At 39.9% G+C, this 20,696-nt stretch overlaps 1 protein-coding gene across 1 annotated transcript; it reads left to right on the top strand.

Moving 5' to 3' along the window:
* The first annotated feature begins 2,110 nt into the window (after positions 1-2,110).
* pafah1b1b (platelet-activating factor acetylhydrolase 1b, regulatory subunit 1b) lies at positions 2,111-15,732 on the top strand. The gene is made up of 11 exons (XM_027018398.3): positions 2,111-2,264; positions 6,464-6,745; positions 8,764-8,848; positions 9,058-9,132; positions 9,526-9,732; positions 10,874-11,042; positions 11,742-11,844; positions 12,187-12,415; positions 12,675-12,776; positions 12,948-13,104; positions 13,273-15,732. Exons 2-11 carry the CDS (start codon positions 6,714-6,716, stop codon positions 13,344-13,346), a joined length of 1,233 nt encoding a protein of 410 aa, XP_026874199.1. The 5' UTR covers positions 2,111-2,264; positions 6,464-6,713; the 3' UTR covers positions 13,347-15,732.
* The last annotated feature ends 4,964 nt before the right edge of the window (positions 15,733-20,696 follow it).

Below are 20,696 nucleotides of genomic sequence, written 5' to 3'. Positions count from 1 at the left end.
GAAAAGTAAACAGATTACATTACTGCAATATAGTATTCCTTTGGATTAGGTTACAGATACATTGTTTAATACGTAATTAGGTTAAAAGCAGCTAAGAACATGCTGGTGAGGACTTAGAAGGCAGTCGTAGATAGACTGCACTTATGAGGAAAGGCTCAGTCTTTCTCAACTTGGACCCAGAGATTTTCTGATACAGTTCCTGTTCCCAACTTGTTCATGTCACCTACTGGTTCATACTTACCATCCGGCTTACACGTATCTTCTCAACCCTTCCTCTTACCTCCTCTTGTACCAGGTGATGCCTGCCCTTGCCATCAGTTTGGTTATCATGGGTTCATGTAAAGCAGCCATGCCCTGCTCTCCCTGATGGCACTATCTCTACCAGAGCTCTAGGTCACAGGCCTGATTTCACCTGGTTCATTGCATCCAATGAGGTTGTTGTAACTGCTAGATCATCCATAAACCCTGGGGGGGGGTGCAAACTTGGTCAGAGGGCCTCTGCATTCCACCTCAGATGACTTGTCCAGAATGTTCAAAGAGGATTACTGAAATGTTACATCAAGCATTGATCCTTTTTTTCAAGATGGTGCCATCTGAAAGCCAAATGAAGTCCCTGACCTTATTTGTGACATGTTGTTCCATTGCTGTCTCAGCTTGTGTGGGATAGAGCCATATGCATTGGTGAGGTCCATCCACAGTACTGTGAAGTCCTTTTCCTTTTCAGGTATCTCTATTTAGCTGTGTCATGACATCTGCATGTACAAGCTATCCTGGCACATGTGGGATCCCACCTTTCTGAAGATAAGTGTCAATGTACATGTTCTTCAGAAGGTACTTAATTAGGTGTTGAGTCATGACATTGAAAAATATCTCACTTTCGATATCTTGAACTGCTCAATCTTGCATGAATTCTCCTTGGGAATCCTGACACCTTCCCCACATCTCCATTGTTGGGCTACCTTCCCCTATACCAGATAACCATCATAAATTCAATGTATTGTTCAACAGTCAGAGCAGAAGTCTTGGATACCAGTTGCATACTTTGTAGGGTCCTAGGGCTGAATTGGCTCTTGCTGCCTGTATAACCGCCTGTACTGTTGTGTGCTGTTCATCTGGTTGTAGTTATTTTTAAACCTGCTAAGGACCAGGTTATTTTTTATTATGTCCTGATGTAAAACCATAGAATTCAAAGAGTGTGTACTTTGTTTTTTATGTGACTGTATAATGTCAATATATGTATTCCATTACTACCCAGCCCTGTTTATAGATATATCACAGTTATCACAAAACTGTGACAGGAACCAAGGATAAAAAGGTTAAACATGTCCTCTTCTAATTGGTACTAGACAGTGACTGAACAATAACAATATATTTCAACAAGCAATAACACTGGTTGTTACATACCATTAAGATGTATGACTCAGTTGCGATAATAATAAGATCTAGTCCAAGCAAATAATCACAAATAATATTAGGTTTTGGAACATGTCTTACAATATTTCAGAAATTCTATAAGAAATCTAAATGATGATGATCTGTTCTATCAGGATCAAATAAATTTAGGTCAGTTCTCTCCATATGGATGTGGAGTCCATAGGATTAAGGAGGTCCACGATCCAGAGGAGACAAGATGTAGAATATTTAGGTAAATGAAGAGATTGTTATTATGGATCTATCATGAAAGACATGGTGGGGCATGGTGTAATATGTTCTGTGTGTTCTCCCATCTCATAGCCTCCAAGCAAGGTCAACAATCCATATAGTCCATTAAGGGTATTGAGCTCATTTGATGCCAAACATTCATCACCTTTAAAGTTAACAGTGAGCTACAGCACATTTACATGATCTGTGTAAAAGGCTAACAGTCACAGAATCAGTGAGAGGCTATTCACACATATAGTAAAGCATGTAACATCATTATTTTTTCTATAATATCTATACTAAGCTTACAAGGAACACTCGCTTAATTCCTTTTATATACTCTTAAACATCTCTAACTCTGTTAGGGCCTAATCACAATATTTTTTCTGCGATGAAAGACTTGAAATTTTGTTGAGTTGGGCTTCTTAAGGCGGGCGCGCCACTCGACACATTGTGCGCGTGGCCGGCAACCATAGACGATTGCGGTGCAGTAATCAAGGAGGAGAAACAGGGTTGACCGAGCCGAGGAATCGGAAGTGACTTGCTGGAGAGATTATAGCTATTCATTTTACTTTTTGTCTAGCTGCGTTACCCGGTTAATAAGTGACACGTCATTTAGCAAGGTAAGAAGTATTAGATTTGGATGTTCATCTCAGTGTTTGGGGAAAGTGGCGATAAAATGCTTATCTATGTGGATACAAAATTTGCGCCGTATATCTCAAAATGGCGGCTAGGCCGTTAGAGTAAAAATAATAGGGTGTGAATTGCAATACTGATGCATCTTAATCTTGTCGTTTAGTCACAGAAATAATAATAATAATAATAATGTATGTGATGATTATAATCAGAACGCATTAACTAAATGAGTAACGTTTTTCGGACGCTATCGTAAGACCACCCGGCAACATTGGTTTATCGTACTTGCTAGCTAGCGTTTGCTTAGCTAGGTTAACTAACATGTTAGCCCACCAGTATCTCTGGTTAGCTAGCGAACTTAGCATGGTAGATAGCTAGTCATGTAACCTAGCCAGCTAGCTTGTTAAAGATGTTAGAGGACGTAGGGCTAGCTGTGCGTTTAGCTGTTTATTTTTGGCTCAGATTTGCTATAGTAATATGCTTGCGGACATTGTGACGACCTCAGAAGCTAATTGACCCAACTCCTGTGTCTGGCTGTAGCTTGGGTGTGCCTGTGATTTATTTATTTATTTATTTTTATTTATTTATTTATTTGTGTGTATGTATATGTATTTATTTAGAGCTGGGTCTATTTTTGGTACCCGGCTAACTGTCTGCTGTTGGTAAGCTGCCTAGCTAGCTAGCGTTAGCTAGCTAACCTAACTTGGCTATCCTAATAACTGAAGTTCGTCCTGGTAAGGTAGCAAGGGCGTGATTAGCAGGCCCGTTAGATCGATTATTTCCTTAGAATAACAGGTAGCTAGCTAGTTAACCTATATCTACCAGGTTTGTCATATGTCTACAATGTTTTAGCTATCTGTCTCTGTCAAACACACTTGCGGGCCAAAGAGATTGATATTTTGTGCTGGCACAGCCCAGTTTTTGAATAGTCAATAAAAATGTTACAAATGGTTAACACTGTCTTGCTAAGTATTGTGGTGACTGCATTTTGCGTATGCTGCTTTACTGGCTAAGCACAAATCTAAACTACTTTAGAATGCTCCGCCGTTTGAGCGAACCTTTAGTCTGACGGATATGTTTCCCAGGCAACAGTGTTCATAATGTGATTATACATTTAAGATATGTTGCTCGCAAGTCAGTGGTCTGGGCTCAAATTAGCCAACACACAAGAAGTAAAATTTTCTGTTAAATCATTTATATATATATATATATATATATATATATATATATATATATATATATATATATATATATATACACACACACACACACTTTTAACGCATTATCTTGACCTTGGCACAGTGACTAGGCCTAGACAAATCCAATAATATTGTTTAGAATGACAGTGTATTGGGTGAAGTCTTCGTTTAACCATGTGATCTTGCTTTCCAGAAAAACAAAACAACCGATGAGCTAAATTCTTTGTATAATAAATGACATATATGAGCATTCTTATATTTTCGTGTTGTTTCTCAACCTTAATATGTAAGGTTCCTTCCATGAATTACATCTTACATATTGCTGGTGGGTGTCCATCTAGCAATTTATTCTTCTGTGAATGTTAGTTTATGCTGTGACCCACTTTAATTTACTGCTCATTTCTGTCTCAGCCTTGCAGGCAAATGTACTTAAGAAAAAAAATTCAAGGCACCTTTTATGCCTGCTTCACAAAGTAAAGCCTGACCCGTGTTGGGCCTAATCTCCTCAACCCCATATGGGCACTTCAGACATGATGCAGTGAAATTGGTATTTCCAGCAGTTGCTCTTAAAAAAAAAAAAAAGTCAGGCATTTCTGGCTTTGAAAGGGTTTTGTTGGAGGTATATATTATATATTTTTATCTTGAAGCTCTTTTTTTTTTTTTTTTTTTCCCCTCAAGGAAGAGTCAGGATAAGGACTTGCACATTCAGCATCTTGATCACAAATCCATCCTCTTTATCCATGACATTACTCAAAATCGTGTTTCCTATGAATGTGTTGAAATTGGATAGATAAGCCTACCTCTGCTTAATACACGTGTGTGTGTGCGGGCGCGCGCGCGCACACAGGTATGCTCATTTCATTTTGGGCTATACATTATGCAAATCGATGAAGTAAAGAAATGCCTTTCATATTGCCTGAAATGGCACCAGCCCCTCTCATTTTATGCCAAATTGCATAGGCCCGAACAAAGCAGGTGCCATTGCAAAGCCAACTTTTAAGATTCAGCATGCTTCTTCTCCATCCAAATGAAGCTGTTGTCATCACGCTTAAGTCACCCAATTCATTTTTACATACGCACCAAGAATTGTCTCTGTATTCTGTTACAGAAACAAAAACAGACATATTGTGTTGTTGGATTCCCTCAGTTCCAAAACGTACATGTGCTGTTATAGTGGAGGCTGGTTTGCTGGCATTTAGCACACTGGCTGACATATGACCATGTTACGTTAGAGTGGTTGGAACATGGGATTCTGCTCCAGAGGCTCAGGCCACAGTTCAGTATTATCAAACAGCATGACTGATAATCAAACACTAAATACCGTGACATGCAAATAATTAGCACCTTTTATAATAGCCCAGGGAATGATGGGAAGCAAAATGAAGTGCTGCAGTGGTATAGCTTTCATACATTCCTAGCATGTTCATTTTCTGCTTGCATTTACCTTTAAACTATAAATAGTAACTATATGTGCCCTCAATTATGTCACACACAGTCCACTTGCATTCTGTTTCCCCTGTCCTGCATGCTAGGGAAGTATGGTAAATACCTTTGCCCTCCAAATGCATTTGCTCATCACTGCAGATCCCTATATGAAGCATCTCACTGAAGATTACCTGCATGCAAATTGAGTGGCAGGTGAAAGGGACATCGATGCTTCCCCCCTCTTAGTGTCCGACTGGCCCGGGGCATTAGGATTCTCAGCATGGCCAGCCTTGTCCCAGTCTAACCACTAAGCTGCAGGGAAAAAGGGCCCTGGAGCCCTTTCTCTCTCCACTGGCATAAACCGCATAGCTTTGCCTGCACTAGATAACGAAACGAAGCATACTTGTTCAAAGTTCACAGCCATGCTTTGTTAATGGAATTAAATATCAGCAATAAAGATTTACAGCTGCCAAATGATGTCATGCCTCATCGAAGGCTGTTGAGAATGGCCACAAGCACACAAACGGCTTTCACATAAAGAATGGAAACGAAGCTGACTGGCATTAGTGTCCACTGCCTAAGCATAGCTGCACAGATGCCGAGTGTAAGGAAGGTGTGAGGCTGGCGGAGAGTGACTGAAAGGTTGATGCGTTTTGCAGCTTGGGCAGTGGCCATTCTGTTTTCAGGCTTCATGCTATTTGTCCTCACTGCTGTTCCAGGCCGTAGCATAACCTGTTAGCTGGGTGTCCGAGTTGGTGCAGCTGTGTGGACATGTTCACAATCCGCCTCTTTTTTGGCCAGCCTTTAAATTATGAGGCACAATAACATTTGCTAGGCCTTCTTACAGGAGCTGGTTCAACATGAATGACTCTCTTGCTTAAGAGGCTTCCATGGCTCGTGTTGGATCCCCCCCCCCCCATCCAGGTTATACATGCATGTATGGGCTTATCTTATTTTATTTGTGGGAAAAATCTGTCATGTGGGCACATGGACTTTGGAATGGAGCATTACATTACATGTGGCTTTGTGCTTTGTCTGGCTGGCGAAGACAAGATTAGGTGTTTTTCACCTTCATCAAGCTGTTTCGTTGAGCACCCACCAGATTCAAGAGTATATTTCAGTCTGCCTGAGACCAGAAGGATTACAAAGACATGCCTCTGCCTTTTTGATCCCCTCTCACCAGATCACCCCACCACACTTCTGCCTATTCATCTGGAGGTCTGTTTTAGTGAACCCTCTGGATTATACAAGAGAATTTAAGGCACAGAGCCAGTCTGGCTGCTTTAGAAGGGCTACACACAGATGTGGTTGCAGGACCTTGCTCTTTGTGTCTTTGCTGTCAGAAGGGTACATGGGTCGTTCAGGTTGCATCGGGATACATGCTGCCAAACGAGCAAGTGGAATGTTGTAAAGAGATGAACTTAACCTTATCTTCTAATTAAACAAGTCTCAAGGATTCTTAACTGCTTTTTTACTGCATGTCATGGACATAATCAGCTGGCTAGAATCTTAATGATGAATGTTGTCTAATCTCCTCTTTCTTTCTCAATGTCCCTCTGTAGATGAAGGGAAGATCCCACTGCTGAACGTCTGTGCAGCTCTGCTCTGTTGTCTAGCATAAGTGCACCTGTCCTGAACCTGTGACTGGATCGCTGCAGGTGCCACTGACACGCCTTTTCCCCAGAGTGTGTCACTCCCTCCAGGTGTCTGTCCCATCTCATCCCATCCTACGAGGGCTCACCCAGTGTGCTGAGGACCATCCACAGGCTCCCAGCCCGGGGCAGAGACAGCGCCCCCACACACACCGCCACCATGGTGCTGTCACAGAGGCAACGAGATGAACTGTGAGTCTATATTCTTCATTCTCACAACCACCACACAGCCAGAACATTGTCAACGCATTAGGAATAGACCCATGTGGAAATCATGGGGACATGCTCATAATCAATATTTCTATATGTGTAATCACATCTTGATGCCTTTTAATTTATAAGCCCCAGCCAATCAATTATAACTTTGAGAGCTTGATCATATATTAACCTGAATGTATTGAACCATTTAATTTGGGTAAGCGAATGGAAGAAAAGTGGATTTTTAAAAATGTACAGAAACATCCATATCACCTTGCCCAGACTGGCTTCCAGACTAATTAGAACAAATCTCCACAGAATGTTCACAGCCCTGTCATCCTTGCTTCTCCTACTTGTAAGCTCTCGCACACCTGCTTAGCCGTTGGGTCGAGTGAAGAAATGTTTCCCGTGGACAACATGGGTGTCTGTGCCTCAGGGAGTGACATTCACTGGCTAGTTAGCTTTAATATTTCATAAAGCTTCATATGAGAGAGGTGCTCACTTAATTTTTGCATGAGCAGCTTGGTCTTTTGTTTGTGCTTCAGCCAGCAATAGTGGTAGTCCTTAAAACGAAAGAACAGGAAATTGAACCAAATTCCTTTATTTTTAGGTTGGTGTGTTTTTTTTTGTTTGTTTTGTTTTGTTTTTTGTTTTTTTTTTAATAGGGAAATCTTGTTTATTTTTAGATTTATTATTAAAAAAAATAAATAAACCTTATGTAGATCTGTCAGGTTTATTCCTTCAATTCCCCTCCACCAAGGTTACATTCTAAATAGTTTACTCAATTGTTCCTCTGTCCATTAGTTGTGTTTGATATTTTGAAGTCTGTTTTCCACATTTGCACTATTTTCTACTGGTTTGTTTATAATGTGTAATATATAAAAATAATAGCAACCTTGTAAGTTCCATATAATCTGAAATCTGAATCTGAAAATTGCACACCTTAACATTTCCTTTAAAAGGGGGATCAGATATTTTTCAGTATAGCAATACCTGATTATCTTTAATGTTCTGTTTATTTCTGGTATTCTGAGTGTTTGCTGCTTGCTTCATGGCTACTTGATGGCTGACTCACTCACTCACTCACTCACTCTCTCTCTCACACACGCACCCTCACTCACTCCCTCTAAAGGATCTGTTACCAGCACCAGGAAGAATCAGGAATTTAACCTGACCTCACTGTCTAAATTTAGCCATGTGGCCAGTTCATAAAATATTCACCGCCATCTCAAGAAGTGAAAAGCTCGTTTACTTAATGATGAAGTGCTGCACATCTGTGTGTGGCGCATGTGCATGTGTGTGTGCACACCTGCTGGTTGCTCCCTTGGTTTAGTTACGTTTCCCGCAGTGTCATCTGAGAACAGTTTCATCCACTAGCTGGTAACCATGACAACAAGTGCACTGTTCACCCCTCCCTCCTTTGCTTGGTTAGTCTAGTCTATATTTTTCAATCCATTTAGAGTAGGAGGGCTCAGCTTGCTAGTATTGTTTCTTCACACTATGGTTAGCTTTCAGAGGCTGGCTCAGAATGCTGATTTAGCACAGAGAGCCTGCCTGCTCTTTACATCCTTTGGCTCCCTTAAGATGTTTTCGTTCTCTCTGTTTGTGTGCACGTGTGTGTGCAAGCGTTATTCCCTGTTGGAACATTTTGTGCTTTGCATTTGGTTTGTTGTCTTTGAGCGACTCTGGTACTTCGTCAGCAGCTCAACATTAAAGGAAGACCTAACCTTTTGTATTCCTCGTCTACTAAATGTTTTTCATCTGTTCTCGGTTATTGCTCAGCTTAATCAGTCATTGTATTTCTCATGTGTTTTGTTTTATTTTGGTCTTGATAGACTATGGAGTTCTTTTGCAAGCATGTCAGCAGATAAAATGAGCCATTTTGCTTATTCTGTCATATTAACATCATAAAACAATGGTGCTATTTACTTAATTGTACAGGGACAATACAGGTTAAAGATTTTATTGTCTCTCGTTTAGTATGTGCTGAATCGAAGCTCTTGTAATTTCAGAAATCGAGCGATAGCGGACTACCTCCGTTCTAATGGCTATGAAGAGGCCTATTCTGTTTTTAAGAAGGAGGCAGAGTTAGATATGGTAAGACCTGTTTCTGTGACTTAAAGACCTGCTCTCTCTGAAACAAAGATTTATCCTTGTCTACTGAACATTCTTTCTACTCCACATTGTCTTTATCTGTATCCAGAAAACTAGTGTCTGCTGCTGGACATAAGTGACTATTCGCTGTCCTATTGCAGTTTCTGAAATTCTTATTACCACATTACCCTTTCTCTTATTTTGGTCTCCAGAATGAAGAATTAGATAAGAAGTATGCAGGTCTGTTGGAAAAGAAATGGACCTCAGTCATCAGATTACAAAAGAAGGTCAGTGTGCCTACATCAGGTTGAACTAGTTTATTTAGGCTCCAATGTAAGATTTGCTGTGTAAGCAATGCAAATGTTTCACATGTGGGTATTTTGTGAGCTTTTTTTTTGGTGATGTTTTTTTAAAGTATTGTTCAAGCATAATTTATAGGATGGTAATTAAATCACATTTACGGCATTTAGCAGACACTTTTATCCAGAGCGACTTACAAAAGTGCTTTGTCATTTACTCAGTTTTACTCATAATTTACTCATAAATTTAGTTAAGTATGTTTTAATTATCAATCTTGTTAAGTTGTAATGTTCAGGTTGCCCCAGGGTATCATGGTGCTTACATTGCAGATCCCACATTAATTCTGTTCAAAAGCTCATTGTCTTATATTGCTCACTAAGGTGATGGAGTTGGAGTCCAAGCTGAATGAGGCTAAAGAGGAGATCACTTTAGGAGGACCTGTGGGGCAGAAGAGAGACCCCAAAGAGTGGATCCCCCGCCCCCCAGAGAAATATGCGCTCAGTGGCCACAGGAGTCCTGTCACGCGTGTCATCTTTCACCCTGTGTTTAGTATCATGGTTTCTGCTTCAGAGGATGCCACCATCAAGGTGAGCATCCAGCGGTTCATGTCTGGTTGGGTTTTAGATATCATATCCTGTGACACAGCATGTTCAGGGTATTTGGGTGGGGGGTGTGTTAAAATTTTACCAGAAGAACGTGAATGTGTTCCCAGGTTTTTATGCTGAGTCACTTACCATCTCCATGGAGCTGCTGTGATGTGCTGGTTTCCCAGGGCAACAGCAGAGCAAGCACTTCTCTGGGCACCACACATGGCGCTCAGTGCTGCTTTTTTTCTGTTTATATTTTTTCCCTTGTTTTATTTATATAGCTCTTCTTCTTTTTTTTTTTCCTTGCTCTTTTTAGGATCCAAGTATCTCTTAAGACAGATCACTGCTGCTCTATTCATTTTCTACAAGCATCTATCTTGGAGCACCTCTGAGCCGTACCCGTGCCAGAGGCATCTTCACCTTCTTATTGTCTCTGTTGGATCTCGCTGACATTTCACAGCAAACAGCTAGCTAAGAACAGAGTGTCTGTCTTTTCCCAGGCTTTGAGGCAGTAATCTGTGATGCGCTTTTATCAATTGGATGTGTAATAATTGTAATTTAGGGGAAGAAGTTTAGTTCAGGACTGGGGAAAAATCTTTCCTATTCCTATTAGATTACCTGTATACCTAAGCTTGAAGCACTTTATAGGCTTGGGGCTCTGTTAGGTGTCTGACTTATAAAGGTCAACCAGCAGCCTTTTCATAGGAGCTGCCCTTTTTAATCCCTGGTTAGGAATACCCAAGTTTGATTGGTTGGTTGGACGTACTACCTGCAAAGGAAAAAGTCTGATTTGTGTGGTTCACTTGGGGAAAGCTGGTGAGTTTCTCACTGAAAGATGGTGATCCTGTGTTTCCACTGCAGCATTGCTGTTTGCCATTGTAATACAGTTACCTGGAATTAGTGAATCAGTGCTAGTAATAACTTCAGCTTCACTACCAGTGAATATGCTATTAGTATGTGTTCTGTGTTCTGGCCATTGCAGTGTTGTCATGGTTTGAATGCAGCTGTTTCAGCACTAGCTTCTTCCCAGCCATTTGCAGAAGTTCCCAGTAACAGTCTAATTGCATGTTTTGGTTAAAATGAACAACAGCGATCTTTCCTCTCGACTCAGGTCAAGGCCATTTTTGTCCTATTATTGCAGGTCTGGGACTATGAGGCAGGAGACTTTGAGCGCACTCTGAAGGGACACACGGACTCTGTGCAGGACATCTCCTTCGACCAGACTGGAAAGCTTTTGGCTTCCTGCTCAGCAGACATGACCATCAAACTCTGGGACTTCCAGGGCTTTGAGTGCATCAGGACCATGCATGGTGAGAGGACCACAATGGCATAAGGTGGTCAGGGGTACACTGTGAACCTGCAACCTTTGGTGTCTATCAGGGACATTAGCAGCAGGATCCACCACTGATAATTGGATTGGCTGATGATCAGCACATGGGTCTTTGCACATGAGTCCTTATGTGCTATGTCCCTGTAAAGATCAGTGGATTATATGGGTAGTCTGGGAATGAGATTGTTGAGGTTAGGATTAGCGAACTTGGAGACTTTCATCTCCCTCACCCAGTTAGATAACAAGGATCCCTGGTGAATTAAGATAAGGTAATTACTTTAACTGCACATAACTACAAGCCTTGCATGCTTTAGTGACACTAATTGATTTGTAGTGACATGCTGATATGTCACTTTTAGGGCAGAATGTTAAATCCAGTCTATTAAAGGTTTGGGGAAACATCCACACTTGCTCTTAAACAGCAAACACTCAATGCATATTGTGCCGGTGTTCTGGCATGTGTTTATCCAGGATATTTACTTCTACTGTGAATTTTCAGAAAGACAAAGTCATTATTGGAATTAAGAATTAAAATGAACATCCTTGGTGTTTATACTTCAGCATGTCAAATAATAGGCCACCAACTCATCCATGTTCCTTTTTAAGGTAAAGCTTTTGCAACTCTCTGACTTCCAAGCATTTCTTACTGAAGTTCCCCTTCCCCTCTTGTCTTACACAGGACATGATCACAATGTGTCCTCAGTTGCCATTATGCCCAATGGTGACCATATAGTGTCTGCCTCGAGGGATAAGACCATTAAAATGTGGGAGGTGGCCACTGGGTAAGTAGAGAAGGCTTTGTATGGTTAGGCCGGAACGAACAGCGAGCTAATTGTGTGCCTGAGCGAAGAGAACGATCATGTTGCTCTTCCTCCTGAGTCATGATGCAGCATGTCTAGGATGGCACAGATTTCAGTGGACCTTCACTTTTCTGCAGTTAGACCATCATTGTTAAGGCATCTTCACACTGGCATTCATGCTCATCTTTGCTTTTGTTTTTATATACTTTTGCTGTTCATAGTATATTTGTGTTAACATTTTAATGCATGTATGTAGTGAAGGCTGTTCTTACACAAGAGAGAGTCAACAGAAATGGTTTGTTTCCATGTATCTGACATGTGCAGCTACTGTGTGAAAACATTCACGGGCCACCGGGAGTGGGTGCGGATGGTGCGGCCCAACCAGGACGGTACACTGTTGGCCAGCTGCTCTAACGACCAGACGGTGCGTGTGTGGGTGACCGCCACCAAGGAGTGCAAGGCGGAGCTGCGGGAGCATGAGCACGTGGTGGAGTGCATCTCCTGGGCCCCAGACAGCGCCCACCCCACCATACTGGAGGCCACCGGCTCAGAGGTGCACAGCAGTCTCCTCCCTCCTTTAGGACACTTGATGAAAGTGCAGCTGTAAGAATTACTGCCACAGCATTTTGTAGAAATGCTTCATCGTAAGGCCTGATGAATGTTCTGTATTGTACTAGCAAAATAATATTTAAAGTACCGCAGTCTCACTGGTGTCTGATAACTGGGCGTGATGCAGCAGACATTTCTAGCGTTTTGAGAATTGCAATCATTGTTACTTTTTAACTCAAATTTTGGTCATGTGCTTTCTGTAGAACAAGAAGAGTGGTAAGCCTGGTCCCTTCCTGCTGTCGGGATCCCGAGACAAGACCATTAAGATGTGGGATGTCAGTACTGGCATGTGCCTTATGACACTGGTAATTTAACCTTGAATCCCTCGATCCTGGGTATTTCAGGTCAAAATATTATCATTTACAACATTTGTGTAAGGAGCTTGAAACTAGAATATTTACTGGCAACAAACTTGCATTTGACTTTAACATCATCTGAACTTCTTCTCAAACTCTCACTCACTCACGCTCATTCAGGTTGGCCATGATAACTGGGTGCGAGGGGTGCTCTTCCACCCAGGAGGGAAGTTCGTGGTGAGCTGTGCAGATGATAAGACCCTGCGCATCTGGGACTATAAAAATAAGCGCTGCATGAAGACCCTGAGTGCCCACGAACACTTTGTTACCTCTTTGGGTAAGATGCCATTGCCTAGTGATTTCAGGATGGCAAGAGGCCAGGGCTATGACCAATAGTCCCTTTCCAAATGACATTAAGCTGTGTGCTATAGTGTGGCATGGTGTTGCCTTTTTTCATGTTCTCATGGGTTTTACTCACAAACATCCTTCATCTTTTTCTTCACAGATTTCCACAAGACTTCCCCCTACGTGGTGACAGGAAGCGTAGATCAAACAGTCAAAGTGTGGGAATGTCGCTGATCTCCCCCCGTCCCACCCCTTGCCCCTCCCCATCTTTACCATCACTTTACCCCTCACCCTGACACTCACCCTTCAGGAAACATTCATCACCATGGCTACTATCCCATCCAGCACTCTTCTAATAACTATTGTCCTTTTATGTAAATTATTCTGGATGTAGTTTGAGCTTATTAAATGTTACACAAGACACCCTCAAAAGGAGTGAAAAAAAAAGTCATAAAAAGAAAAACAAGTATTCTTGCATGGTGATTCCAAAAACTTGTATTCTGTCAAAAAAAAAAATAATAATAATAATAAATAATTAAAAAAGGTGGGGGGGGGGGGTTACCATCGTCTAGAAGTTACCATAAGACTGAAAGGCACTAGCAGTGCTCAGGCATCGAGCATCTCGTTACAGAAGGCAGAATGATCCTGTCTGGGGAATTCAAGTACAGGGCACTTAAAGCGAGTCTCACTTTTCTTTTAAGTTTCTAGAGGGGAAACAAAAGGGGGTCAAGATTTTCCTTGAAATGTACAGCTTTGTGCTTCTGAGGGAATTGATGGTTACTGTAATTCTGATGGATTACTGATGTATGACCTTTATTTGCATAATTTGTTTTGTTTAAGAGGCCGATTACTTAAATGAAACGTCTGACTGTCGTTTGCCTCCTGCCCCAAAGGACCTACTCCAATAATGCATTTTAGGTGCTAAATGCTGCATAGTAGTCATAAAACCTAGAGTGAGGTGTGTGGTTGGTTTTTTTTTGGTTTTTAAATCAATATACAAAAATCTCTCACACTGCAAAGATTATCTAGCGCTTATCATGGGTGTAGAGACATGGGCCAGACATGCTCTCAGCGAAGTCTGCTTGTGTATTAGGTTTAAGATTGACATGCGCTACAGGCCATGAAGACCATTTTTAGCCATGGTCAGCATTGACAGGTTTAACACAATGTCTGCCTTGCTAACATGACTATGGCCTTGGTTTTTCCCCAAGACCCAATCATGTGCCAGTTAGTCTCTAACAACTGACAAGTGATTACATGGTGAGCATAATCATGGTGATGATATTAATGAGAAGACGAATCAACAGTATGACAGGGAACCGTCTTGTTTAAGTGCACTTGTTGAAGGAGGTACATGGTGTGTGTAAAGCAGGGTTTACATTTTGATTCTTTTGCCTTTCTCCATTTTCTACTGCTTGCGGGGAGCTGTTCTCTCTGCTCACTTCATCATTTCATTTTGTCATGATTATCCCCAGGAGAACATCTGTAAAGAAATGGTGCTTGTACCAAATGCGGTTATACATACTCACCTTTTTCTGGACTACATAATTAATCAAAGAAAGATGCCTACAGAGCCAGTGCATTCCACAACGTTTAAAAGAAGTCATATTATCTACATTACTATAGACAACCTCATAGCCGTTTTAGCAAATAAAACCATAACTATCAGCTAACTACAGTTTTCTAGTCATAGCATGTGTCTTCTGTAGAAGTTGTCAAAGCTCAGGCTGCCTACTGACAAACTCAACAGGTGTATGTGCCCCCTCAATATATGAAACACCTAAATGAAAACCGTGGTTTCATTAGTGTGATCATGGCACCATTCATTGTTTGTATTTTCTATGTATGTGTCAGCTGGGGGGGGGGGGAATCCGCTAAAAGTTCTGCCATTGAAGTAAGCTTTGTGACATTCAGTGGTACTGCTGTGTGTCACTGTATTGAATGAGCTATCTAGTAAAGCTCTCTTGAATCAGGGAGGTTGTTGAAACTGCAGATTTAATATCTCAGCCAGTAATTTCACTCTGATGGACCTGCAGAGTGGCTACCTGTAGTAATGGGAAGATGCCTCCAAGGTAGATCAACAAGTGCAATAACAATAGGCTGCTCTGTGTTAACTGTTGATGAACAGGTATGTATGCATGTGTCAAAACAAACATTTAGGAAAATTGACCTCTGTTGATACGGATTTAATGGAGGCAGCAATTAATGAACTGTTTGACATGAATATGAATACAAAATTAGTTATAGATAGGACGAAGAGACAGATTTTAGCAATCTAAGGGGTCATGTCAGTGGTGCACGTGGTTGTAACTTTTTTAATGGCAGTGGTGTAGGGCTAGCTGCGCTATTCCAAAACTATGTAGTATCAGTTGAAGTTGAAGGATATTAGAGCTTTTCTGTATGTGCAGTAGGGTTGTGCATCCAGTAAGCTCCAAGTTGAGTTTGCTTTCTATGCCTTGTTAATATACTGAAGCCCCTTGACGTAAAGAATTTCATTCTGCTTTTTGTGATCTTACTGTTCTCGCACACATGTACACACACAAAATATAAATTGTGTACCGATATATCTGGATGTCATTGTTTGCAACATAAGAGTAATAAAAATGTAAATATAAAGCAATCCTTTTGTGTCCTTGATTCATTTTAATAGTGTAAGATGATTCAAGGGTTCAGTTAATACCTTGTACTTTTGGGTTCACAGGCACAGTGGGATTTGTAAGTTGGGCTGTCCAAGTTATTTGGCTTTGTTTCATAGTGGAAACTGCCTTTTTATCTATTCAGACTAGATTTTTCTTTTTTCTGAAGCCTATTCTTCCATCATGTTTTTATTCCTTATAGTAATGTAGACCTGGTTCAATGATTAAAATAACATATAACTTGGACATTTGGTGCCAATTTAATGCCAATACAGATATCATCTATTTTTCACTGATGGATGAATTTCTTGATAATATGACTTGAACATTTCAATCATCTATATACAGTGGTGGGAATTAACAAAGTATGTGTACTGCATTACTTAAGTCATTTTTGAAAGATATATGTACCTGAATATTCCTACTTTTTATTTCTGCTCAGTACATTTTAAAAATAGGATTGTTACTCATTTTTCCCTTATTAATAATAATAAAAAAGGCACCTTATCAAGTGCTAATCGAAATCTAACTGGATGTGAAACCAGAGGGGGGTGTTGTATTTTTTTCTGGACCTTTTTTATTTCTTCATATGAAAACAGGAAACTCATTGTTATTATTATTATTATTGTTGTTGTTGTTTTTTCTCTACATCCACATTAATTCAATTATTGCTGTGGTTGCCTATCAAGATTTTGCTCTACAATAAAAAAAAAGTGTCATTTATATGATTTTGCAGATTATGCATGCATAATATAAACCATTATTTATGTGGAATGTTGTGTTGCTTACATCTAATTAACACTCAAACAATACTCAGAAATGTATTTAGAAACACTTTTAAATTAGTACTTTAGTATATCTAAGAGCATGTACTTCTATGTACTTGAGTAAAAAAAACCCTATACTTCAACTTTTAACAGAATATTTTTTACCAGAGTATTTGTACTTTTTCTTCAGTAAGAGACTTGTCTACTTCCTGCAGCAAACACACAAACAGTAGATACCTGTGCAATTCATGTTTAGTTCCTGTTTAGATACACACAGTGTTGATTTGATTTGGATGAGTGGTCACGTGATTCTCTGTGTCAGTCATCTGATCTGTCAACTGCTGTCTGTCCAGGAATGTGAACCACCGAACAAAAACATAAGATTGTATTACTTTTTCGTTTATTCAAAATTACAGCAACTGGCTTGCTGATTTCTCTGACAGGCAAATATATTTTTGCCTTGAACATCCCACTAAATGCACACCAATTTAATAAATGGAATGAATGGCTCTCAAATGTCCTTTGTCTAGACCACCATAGCAACAGTTCCCCTAGAAATTGTGTATGCTCTGATGTTCTGCATCTGTATTTACTTCCAACACCTACTGGCCACTGACAATGAACTTCATCATGCTCAAGGACCTTACTGATATGATATGGTTGTTATAGTTCTTTGTTTTATTTATAGAATATAGTTCTTTATTTTAGTTCTTTATTTTTATACTCTCTGTATTCCTATGAGACCATATGGACACGTAACAAGTGGTGATAGGGAGTGCTGAGAGTGAGAGTGAGAACACTGTCAACTGTATCATCAGGGACCCCCCCCCCCCCCCCCTCCTGCAGCCATGAACATAAATTAGCTACATTACATCTCTGATAAGGTGATGATGGGGTCATTTTGAACGATGTAGAGCAGGCACCATTTCTGCCTGAAAATGACAATCAAGTCAAAGCAAAGGGTCTGATGCTGCTGATAAAGACCAAAAGGGCAATGTATGTGGAGATGGGTCACAAGGCTAACATGTTTCCAATATGTATTGCTAATAATTATGATAAAGAACCAGCAGTGACAATGCTCAGACAAAAATGTGATGCAGCGTTTCATATAGTCTGAATGGCATCACCTGCAGCAAACACATACTAGTAATAGTTTGTGTATGTGTTCCCAGGGTTCTGTGTCCTGGCAACAGTAAGTGCGTCTGTATGTCTGCGTTTATGCAAAATCTGGTAATAATGCATCTAAAAAACAAAGTATGACATGACAGCATTCACAAATAAAAAGCAAACAAAAGCAAAATAAAAAGCAACTCAGCTTCAATAAAGGGTAACAACCAGGACTTTATTGGTTAAGCAAACAGGAAGTCATGTGTTCCAGTCCACCAAACATCCTGGTTCCAGTTCAAGTGAATTTTCAGTGCACAACTGAGAATGACTATTGTAGTACAATCTTGTATAAGTGAACATTAGAGATCTTGCATTAGCAAAATTAATCACTAAATACATTTGATCACTTGAGAAAGACATGTTTATACTATTTGAAATACAGATTAATTAGAACTCTTTTTTGTCCATAAAATCAAGCACAACACTTTTCTTGGTCAACAGGCTGAAAAATCCAAAATCCAGGGAAGTTTAGGTATATGCCATGTGTAATGCATACTTGAACTGTTATCTTAAAGAACTGTAACAACCATACCATATCAGTCCTTATGAGTCACATCACGTTGTAATTCAGGCATTTCATTGTTTCTCAGACTATCCACTCAGGCTTTGATTTAAACTCGTTAAGGTCTTCATAATTATCTGACTTGTTAAATAAGATGTGTTGGAGCAACTAAACTGTGTAACATACAGCTCTCCATGTCTTCAGTGAAATTGAACTCTTGTGCTCTAGTACATTAGAATAAAATATAACGCTAACAAATACGTACAAGGGTGTTGTAGGTTTGACCTGTGTGACAACTGATTTACCTTTTTACTTTATGCCAGGCCCCATATTTGTTTAGAATTATGTACACATATTATTAAGTTTAAACCTCACTAAAAAATGTCCAGAGTTAATAGCTTTTAAAAAAGAATCTTGGTTAGGAATTTGTGGTTAAATGCACATCAGAGATTAAAGCAAGCTGAGTGTAACGCTTCAGCTTCTACAACATAAGGCAATGTAGACCATTTACACTGCTTTTACACTGCTTTCACTCCAGTGAGCCTTTGACTGCACTAACATTCCTACTGGTGCAGTGTACAGTAAAAACCTTAAACCCTGCACATGCACGTGAGAACATGCTGTGTCCTTAGCACAGTGCATGTGGGCACAGACATTAGGAATTCCAGCACCCAGCTGTTAAGGGGTACCTCTACACAGCAAAGCAGTACCTTCTCCAACCATGACCTGAAAAGATATGTTTCTGTGTCGTTGTTTTGACTTGACATTGTCATATTACTGACTATTTGTACAGTATAAGTGACAGCTCAGATTTATAAATGAAATAATTTTGAAATAAAATAAAGATCACAATTACAAGAGATTGCATGTTTTTAGTGTAATGAAGACCAATAATATCCTGTTCTAATAATGTTTTGCTGGATTGAAAGCTTTGCTATTAGGTCAACTACCTGTTTAAAGTTTACAGTCAAAACGGAGTCAGACCGTACGTACACTGATCACAGATCTGCCCGATGATTGGCATAGTTGATTTCCTACTGCCATAGTGCTAATACATGTTTCTAATATGTATAGCTAAAATTTACGATAAAGAACCGGCAGTGACAGTGCTCAGACAAAAACGTGTTGCATAGTTACACAGTCTGGACGGCACTGACTACGGCAAACACACATTATAATTGCCTCTGCATCCAGGCATCAATTGATTAGCTGGGGCACACATATGTACGACTGTGCTCATTGGTTGTCCACAATGGGCGGGACTGGTAAGGTACTTACTTACGAAGCAGAGATAACATAAGGAAAGGTCTGCAACCTGCTCCCTCTAGTGGCTGCTTTCCTGCAGAAAGGAGTTGCATTACATCATCTACAGCAGTGCCACAGGCCACGACTGAGGTAGGCAGTCTTGCTCCTAGAGTGGGGTGTGTGGTCTTTTGTTCTAGCACTGCGCAGACAAATCTACATAGGTTTGATATGAGCATATTATTATTAACAACAACAACAACAACAATAACAATAACAAGAAGAAGAAGAAGAAGAAGAAGAAGAAGAAGAAGAAGAAGAAGAAGAAGAAAAGAAGATTTTTAATAAAATTTTACAATTATACAAAGCTTTGTTCAGGTTAGATTATAACTAAATTTCAGAATGACTGCTTTATGACAGAGTGTAAAGATATTGATTATTCATATAGATTAATTTTTTATTGACATGTCTAATAGAGACATTTCTTAATAAAGAACATTCATTATTTTTATTGATATATTTATTTAATACAACTGACAGAAATGCACTAATTCAGTGGATCATATTTTATGCTGCCTGGTGTTTATATAAATATAACTATATTATATTATATTTAACATTCTGACATACATGTTAAGGTCTGATTCCCTTCCAGAAAGATCAAAACATGCTCAATTTATGTTCAGACATGACTTCAGTTTTGCTAATGATAAAGTTCAGAATATATTTATGACTGATATTCAGTTTTTTCTTTGCATAGACCATTTGACACATGTGAAGGTGTGCACGAAGCAGACTGTTGGAAGTAGGTTTGGGCACTCTAGGAAGATACACATTTTAGAATTTACCACAAGAGGGAGCACTTGGGTATAAGATGGACTCACGCTTGAGACAAATAGCGCATTAAAACCAACTCCACAAGAGCATTTTGTGATTAAGTGCTGTTAGTGTATAGTATTTTCTTAGGACATTTAGTACACACCACCAAATTCCTAGGACCTGATTTCTTTTATCAAAAGAGCTTTCAGAGGAATAGTGACAACATTCCTCAAAATGCCATTCTTCCCCTGAACTATGGGCAGGTATGTATGCCTTTAAGAGGCAGAGGCAGTAATGGGGAAAGAACCAAATCATGACCAAGCAGAATACACACAACACAGCACAGTCAATGACCCCAGTTATCATGGACCTGTGCATTTCAGAGTGAGACACATATGTGTGCATTTGAACTCTTTTAGTATTTGTGTATACTTGTGTGAGAATGTTATGC

This window comes from Electrophorus electricus, chromosome 8 (genome assembly GCF_041902795.1).
Source record: "Electrophorus electricus isolate QZ-2024a chromosome 8, ASM4190279v1, whole genome shotgun sequence".
Taxonomy (NCBI): domain Eukaryota; kingdom Metazoa; phylum Chordata; class Actinopteri; order Gymnotiformes; family Gymnotidae; genus Electrophorus; species Electrophorus electricus.
The sequence above is the reverse complement of the archived record's forward strand: the minus strand, read 5'-3'. Positions and strand labels throughout refer to the sequence as shown.

What these genes read in the sequence shown, in the direction of transcription:
- pafah1b1b (XM_027018398.3), top strand. Translation starts at nt 6,714, where the DNA reads ATGGTGCTGTCACAGAGGCAACGAGATGAACT. An exon ending in AGGAGGCAGAGTTAGATATG is followed by an intron (nt 8,849 to 9,057) that starts GTAAGACCTGTT and finishes TTTGGTCTCCAG; the next exon opens with AATGAAGAATTAGATAAGAA. An exon ending in GCATGTGCCTTATGACACTG is followed by an intron (nt 12,777 to 12,947) that starts GTAATTTAACCT and finishes ACGCTCATTCAG; the next exon opens with GTTGGCCATGATAACTGGGT.